Consider the following 7,932-nt stretch of genomic DNA (forward strand, 5'->3'; position numbering starts at 1 on the left):
CAGTGATTGCAGGGTTCCTGGTGGCTCGTGTTCATGCAGCAGCCAGCAGAAGTGCCCTGGGCTCACCGGAGCTCACCTGGCTGCTCAGAGCACCACTGTCCTGAGCAAGCTCCTCTCCGAGGTGTCTCTGGGTGGCCCTTCTAAACACTCCAAGCTCTTCTTGACTTGTCCACAGCATGACCAGTGGGGGCAGCCAGGATGACCTTTGTGTCCATGGCCACAGCCTTGGTACCCACCTGCAAGAGAAGAGTCACCATCAGCTCAAACCAAAGCAGGTGGGAACATCCCAGCATGTCAGAGGCTTTCAGAGAGTGCTTCAGCCACAGGACTTCCCTAAGCTGGGGAGGTACATGTGATGAGAGAACAGTATATTCAAGGACACAATTGTCAGGGTTCCTTAAAGAAAGAACAGCCAAGAGGGACCTCCCCGTTCCAATCGCTGGGGAAAGCTGAGGATTTCATTCCCTTGCCTGTTGAGCAGTACAGGACACAGGCCCACAGAACCCTGTGCCAGCCACTGGTGGCTATGGCCAGAGCTAGATACATATAAGCGCAGAAAAAAGCAATAGGCTAGCTCTAGACTAAAAACATACAAAACACATAATGACACTCAGGCCAAGGACAGGGAAGCTGGTTGGGATTAAACAAATAAGGGAGTTGAACCCTCATCCTAAACGAGGCGTGAGGTTTCTCCATAGGACAGCATCGGGCACTATACGACACAGCCCAGAAGCTCCCAACCTGCCAGCACTGGAACAGGAACAGTGTAGATGCAGTGCTGCTTAGCTTCAGTAAGAAGGGCTGAAAGACAGGGCTGCCCTACCTCATCTCCTGCAGAGCTGGCTCAGGTCTCTCTCTATAGGGTGTGCTACAAAGACCCTTAGCATGTCCTGCTGCATTTCTCAACCCTGCAGTCCCATCCAACCAGAAGATATGTACACACAGATTATCACAGGCCTGGTGGCTGTGCAAGGCAGGAGTTGAGCTTGAGTATCTACTCACACCTATCTACACTAGGGAGGAGGGAATGCAACAAACCTTCCTGATGCCATGGGGAAAGCTGAGCACTCACCTGGCATGGTCCCCCCACAGGCACAGCGAGCAGTTTTCTGCCCTCCACTTGAGCAGAATGTGCAGCAGTGAAACACACCTTGATGCTTGCGGAACTTGTTTTTCACCGTCAGAGTGAATGGAGAGCCCTGCAGAGGACAAGCAAGCAGAGAGGCTGCTACAGTGGGTGTTATCAGATGTTGTGTCTGCATTTTCAAAAGCCAACCCGGTGATCCCGTCAGTCACAGATCAGTAAGCCCAGTCGTAAACTGCTAAGTGATAGAGGTAATCCTTAGAAAGATTTAAAGCAAATACTTAGCAAAGAAAACAGGTAAAGAAGAAGCAACACGAGAGAAACAAGGAACGCTACCTGTACATGCTGCCCTTTCACATAGACGCAGACAGCATACAAGCCTGGCTCCTCAGGGCTGTAGGAAATATGGTAGGTCCCATCACCATTATCGCACACTGTTGGCTTGACTGCACTATGAACAGAGAGAAGTTCAAGAGGTCAGTGACTGGCAGAAAATTGCTCTACATGTGAACCACTGTTTGGCCTAGATTTGGGATCGGTTCCTTATCCTCTGCCTTACTCAAGCAGCTGCAGGTCTCAGGTGAGCTTAACAGGATGCACGAGCAATGCTCAAGTAGCTTTCACACACACCTGCTACCAGGTGCTGCAATAGCCATACAAAGGAAGTCACACAAAACTAGCTGCACTGCAAGGATTTGTAGCAACCCTGAGTGCTGAAAGAGCAGAAGATGACAGACAGCACACTTGCAGGTCTGATTATCCCATCAGATAAGAGCCCTCAGAAATGGGGTAAATTCATAGCTTCAGAGAGCAGTTACCTCCAGAAGAGCCCATGAACAAGACAGGACATAAACAGGACAGGTTTGAATCACTTCAACCACTATCCCAAACACATTGACCCCAAGTCTTCTCCTCAATGATCAGGTCCCTGCTGGTGCACTCCCCCTTTCCAAAGTGAAGCTCGCTGGGTTTCACAAGGAAGCTTGGTGGACACAGTGCCTGGGAGAAGGCATCAGCTAGTTACTCGGGGACAGATTGCCTTTCCAGTCAATGATCTGAAGAGTCCTAGGTCCCTGCTGGTGAACTCCCCCTTTACAAAGTGAAGCTCGCTGGGTTTCACAAGGAAGCTTGGTGGACACAGTGCCTGGGAGAAGGCATCAGCTAGTTACTCGGGGACAGATTGCCTTTCCAGCTTTCCACAAACAGCTATCAGTCAGCTCTGCATAGAGAAAGTTGTTCTTCCTAATCCCCACTAACTAGTCTCTTGTGCCCCATGATATGACAGTTTATAATCTTCCAGATTTGCAGGTTGTATTCCCCCCTGCCATTTCACATCAATAAAGCTGCCTACATTATTTCCTGCCATGACCTGTGGCGATACTTCATGCTTTCTGTAGCTGCTGTGCCTCAAGCCAAAGCCAGACAGCTTTCAGTAACAGATGTAGCAACTGCATACTTGCAAGAACAAGAACCCGAGTGAATGTGGCCACAGCGACATCTACCCCACCAAGCAAAATCCACATAATCCTCATGTGCACACCTTCCTACATTGGAACAAAATTATTGCACAGTGATACTCTATTGATCTGTGCGGCACTGCTTCTGTACACCTTGTCAACACTCCCCTGTAGCAAGGAGTTTTAACATCCTGTCCCTTTTTTCATCAGGTCATCCTCCTAACAGCATTCCTGGAGCAAGTTATGCTGGCATCTTGCTCTAGCTATGTTGTATGTACTATAAAACAGAATAGATGCTTTTCTTAAGAACTGACCCCCAGCTGGTTCTGCATTTGTGCTTGCCCACTCTATAGTAAGAAATGCAGCCTGGAAACAAGTAATTTTTTCTGGTTGGTCATTTTCACTGCAGAAACACCTAGGAGGCCAAGTGCCATCTTCTCTGCTTTTGCTAGAAAACCCCCAAACATTTTAAAGTGCTCAATGCTTGCAACTACAGGAGAAAGCAAGATAAAGTCCCAACACAGATTCTTTCTCCAGAACATGAATTAGGCACTTCCATTAACTGTCAGAGACTCCTGGGCTTGGTGTACTGTCTGTCTGACTTGTGACTGTCATTCTGGGGTTTCTATGTTTTATGCTCATTAGGTGAGTGGAAAAGCAGGAACCCTGGGTGTGTACTGGTAGGGGAGGGAAGGAGCAACAGCTCACTGACAATGTGTAACACCCACTGAGAGCTGGATCCTTTAAAAAGTCCCAGATCAAACACAAATCTGAACCAACACTGTCAAGCTCCACACAGCCAAATACAACCAGTAAGAAGCACTGCTATACCGGTGGGAAGAACAGGGGAAGAACATTCTGACCCACATGCTGAAGCATAACCTCCCACCTGCCCAAACAAGGAGGGAGCCAGGATATGGAAGGCAGAAAGGCAAACCCAATGACCGGGGAGTTCTCAGGTGAAATACCCACCAGTCCCTCTTGTCTTTGTGTGAGATGGTTACCCACACAGCCTCTCCTCCTCGGCCCATCCGCTCTCCCGTGGTGTCATTGCAGAGCAGGGTAAAGCCAGTCATCTGGTTTTGACGGGCATTGTGGAGGTCTGTAAGGCAAAGAAACAGGACCAGAAATTATTCACACCAGCCATGATTGCCACCTCCCACCTATCTGGAAGTGTTGCAGTCCAGTCAGAGCACAGCCAGCACTTTGCTGCTGGGCTGTACAGCTCCTTCCACTCACAGAGAAAAGTAAACGTAGGACTGGGGACCAGGAGAGAGTGGACAGCCATAGGTGCTGGGAGATGTTGGGCAGGCTTAACCTGGAGGTCTGTATGGACCAGGGTGGTCTTCCTGCCTGCCCCTCTGAACCCAGCTAGCACCTCCCCAGAAAGCCTCAAGGTGCACCACGCAAGGTGGAAGGGACGAGGAACAGCACACCGTGCAGTGCAGAGCCCCAGGGATGTCAGTACTTACAGTTTGGCATGGAAGGGACTGAACGAGCGCTGGGTCTGTCTTGTCTGCCCTATGCAGGCCATAACTGGCCAGAGCTTGCTGCACTCTGTGGGCTGGCCTGAATGTTATATGTTTGCTGGCCCTGCTCCAAGTCTTTAGTAAGCAAATATCCATGAAACCACTGATGCCAGTTATTCCCATCCTGCTGCAATTTCAGCAGAAGCTGTAAGGAGAATGAAGCTCCTCACTCAGCCACAGATGGGATCTGTCTGAGCCCATGCTGCAGAACAGCAGGGGCTGCCAGGAGAGCATCACGTCCTGCCACTGCAGGTGCTGTTCCCCCCCCCTGAATAAGCTGTGGCCTTCAGCCTACAGGTTGCTCTCCTCACCCCACACCCCACGTTGATGTCAGTGATGTTGCAGAGGGCAGCCCCAGTATGCTCTGTCACTTCTGGATGGGGATAGCTCTCTGGCTCCCTGCTCAGCCAAGCTCCCATAGGCCCTCAGCAAGCAATGCAACCCCTAGTCAGTGCCTGGACAGCAGGGAGCAACGCTGCCTTAAGCTGCACACCACATGGGTACAGACAACGGAGAGGTGACTTCAGGGAGCAGCATGTTCCCATTCAGCTGTTGCACACAACCCCATTACCTTCCCCATGCAGGGTACATCGGGCAGGATCAACCACTTTATTGAGAATCACCCCAAAAACTTCATAGCCGCAACACTTCCCTGCCCTCTCCTGGGGGGAGAACTGGATCCCATCATCCGCGCTGGGGTGGGTGTTGTAAGCAGTGTTGTTCAGCTTTGCCAGCCGGCTCGCCACCACCCCTTTGGTGATGAGGATCTCCAGGTCTGAGCCGCTTGTCAGCAAGCGCTCCGTGAACTCCATGCCTGTCCTCATGTCCAGCAGCAGCTGCTGCAGCTGGGCCTTCTGCAGGTGCAGTAGGTTTTCCTTCTGCACCTTCAAGTCCTCCAGCTGCTTCAGCAGCTGGTCCCGGTGTTCTTCAATCGCTTTCACATACCCACTGGCAAACAGACAGATCTCTGTGGCCACAGCCTCTGTGCGACTGCGGACAGCACTGCCCATGTTGTCAATCTGGTTCAGCACCCCCTCTAGGGTGCCCACGTGATGCTGGGTGCTTTTCAGCAGCTCCCGCAGGGCATCCCCGTGCCTGTGGATGGCATTGCTGGTGAAGTCACAGGGGTGCTGCTGGTGCCTGTCTACAATGCAATCCCGGCACACGGGCTGGTCACACAGCTCACAGAAGAGCCTTAGCTCCTCGGTGGGATGGGAAGGGCAGAAGAGAGGCTTCCCAGCCTGGCTACAATCCTTGGCGTTCTCCAGCTCCATCATGACATGAGAGGCTGTCTTCTTCTGTCTCCTAGAGGGGAGCAACCACACATCACTTTGTGCACATTGGATATGAAATGCAAACATCTGAGACCCCTTACAAATGCCAGTCTGTACAGACTTCAAGTCACAGTGTGTGCCGCTCCCTCCTGTCTCCACTGAAATTCACTTTGCATTGAAGGGACTTTTGGTCTCCTGAGGACAAGGCTCCACACAAAAGAGGACAGCATCTGCAAGCAGCTCATTAGAGGCTGCTCTCAGGCTCCCTGCATGCAGTCAGCACTATTTGCAGACACAAGAATCATGTGCCCCACCACGGCCACACGCAGATCAGAGAATGGGCTGTTGGGCTGCTACTGCCAAACAGCCGCTTCAAGGAGCCTCACAGAAGCGAGACAGTTATGGTTACCCCCAGAGCCTGCTGTGACAAAGGCAGCAGGAGCATGAGCTCTGCAAAGTGAGAGCTGGCAGGAGGTGTCTCAAAACAGAATCGCTCACCAACAGTCACTTCTGGAGAGGAACTGGAGGTGCCAGGCTCCTCAGCTATCAGCAGAGTGATTTTCACCAGCTTTAAATTTGCTGAGGCAAATGAGCTCTACTATCCCTCAGGGGAAAATCTAGTTCAGGCCACTGCCAGAAGACATTCTGTGGTAAAAGAGTTACTATTCCAAAAGTCAGACTCTGTTTCCTTCTCACCACCAGGTTAGGTCCTGCTCAGAGGAGACCAAGGATGGGACGCAAAGAAGCTGTTATGACCCAGACATCCACTACATCACAGGACAGCACTAGAATATTTCCATTTTAGGCTATTTTGGACACTGAGAGCTAGTTATTGAGAAGGATGTAAAAGCCTTCTCTCCTTCCTTGCCTCCTGCACTAACGATTTCTAGCAGTTGCGATGGGAGCTCCAAGCCATAAGCAAAGAAATACTCTGAGGACCAAGCTCTATTGAGTTGCTCTGGCAACACAAAACAACCTCCTCACAGGGCAGGACACAGCTTACAATACTTTTACTTCCTACTAATCTGCCTTGGGCCCAGCACATTTTCAAAGCCTTCTAGCATTATTTGCATAACACCCTTCAAATTCGCACTTCCCTGACTTCAACCTGAGACCTCCCTTGCTTATTCCAAGGAGCACAACAGTGGCAGTCAGATCATTAGAAATCTTGCCTGTGCACCAGGAAATAATTTCAAAATGTTTTTTCTTGGTGGCCCTCGTTCTGCTCTGCCATCAACTAAATCAGATGCAAGTCTGCAGATGCTAGTGGGGTGAAAAAATTATTTCAGTAAATAAGGTAGGAAGCAGGTCATCAGGACAAATTTTCTACTGCTTTATACCTTCTGCAGTTATTTTCGGCAGTGCCGCAGGCTGCTACTCAAGGTCTCAGTTTATCACATTTCAAGAGCTTGCATGGTGTATGAGGCATTAGCTAATCAGAATGGTATGCTGAAAATTGCAGCCCTGAGTGGAAAGGTAACTAAGAGTCTAAGCCATTTTACCCCAGGCACCAGTATCTGCAGGGAGGCAGGGCAGTGAGGAATATGCCTCAGTTCTTTCTGCAGAAAGAATTTGCTAACCAAGTGGAAAGGGGCAGCAAACGTGGATTAACTGATTAACCCACGCTAAGAGGCTTCTCTGACTAGTGTTACTGGGTGTTTTTCTTACCCTGCCTGTCACCTCGTTGCCGCAGAAGGCCATTCAGACTTCCTGTCACTTTTCTTCCATAGCACTGCCTGTCCTCTACCTTGCTCTAAGGCCACTGCGGCCACCTTCTCTTCAACTCCTGCCTCTGTTACAGTCACCTCTTCTTCCTGCCTTACTGACATGATCCCCTCTGAGGTATACAGCTCTTCCCTGCTGTCAATTCTTCAGGTTGCCTGTATTCCAACAGAACTAAACCCTGCAACATTAGACACTCTGCAGAGCAATAGTGTTACTGCTGTAGGTTCTCAGCCTCACAGAAATGCTTGAAATGGATACAAGATATGTGGACACAACAGTTAACGGGCAAGCACATGGGTTGATCATCAGGAGGCAGCAACCACAGCAGGCAGGCTAGTGTCAGGGCGTCCACTGATTTCCTTTCACTTCACCTAAAGGTGCCTTTGCACATTTGCGGAGCAAACATTTTTGGAGGTGGAAGGAGGCAGACCACTGGCAGCTTAACTTCCCCGTTTTCCTTGGGAGACATGCCTTCTCCAAAGCAGCACAGCACAACACACAAGGTTCTCATCCTGCGAAGTACTCTGCCCTCACCCATACCTGTTGGAGCACTTGTCAGTGTCCCCGCCCAGCGATGCTAAACTGGGATGAAAACTAGCAAACGGACACTGCCACAGGCAAAGGGCATCCTGATTTTGGACTTAACGGCCTCACCTGAATAGGGCTGACGAACTAGCAGCTTGCCAGTTCCCACACGAGTACAGAGCATCCTCCAGGAGGATAAAGCCTACTAGAGACTGAACAAACTGGAAGGTGTGTGGTTTTACCACTTTCCCAAGCTCTGTGCGGGTCCCTGCCTGCTCACCCACCCACCCGCTGCCCTCCAGCAGCCCGAGAGGGGAAGGCTCCCCTGCAAACCCCAT

The 7,932-nt window shown here is 50.6% G+C and overlaps 1 protein-coding gene across 1 annotated transcript; it reads right to left on the reverse strand.

Annotated features, from left to right (window-relative positions):
* Positions 1-5,375, reverse strand: TRIM45 (tripartite motif containing 45; the record flags this gene model as incomplete). The annotated part of the gene is made up of 5 exons (XM_010087321.1): positions 1-236; positions 1,073-1,199; positions 1,421-1,535; positions 3,514-3,643; positions 4,642-5,375. Coding segments are annotated over 5 exons (1,258 nt in total), but the record flags the coding sequence as incomplete, so codon positions are not given.
* Positions 5,376-7,932: the final 2,557 nt, after the last annotated feature.

This window comes from Pterocles gutturalis, unplaced genomic scaffold, assembly GCF_000699245.1.
Source record: "Pterocles gutturalis isolate BGI_N339 unplaced genomic scaffold, ASM69924v1 scaffold5911, whole genome shotgun sequence".
NCBI classification, from domain to species: Eukaryota; Metazoa; Chordata; class Aves; order Pterocliformes; family Pteroclidae; genus Pterocles; species Pterocles gutturalis.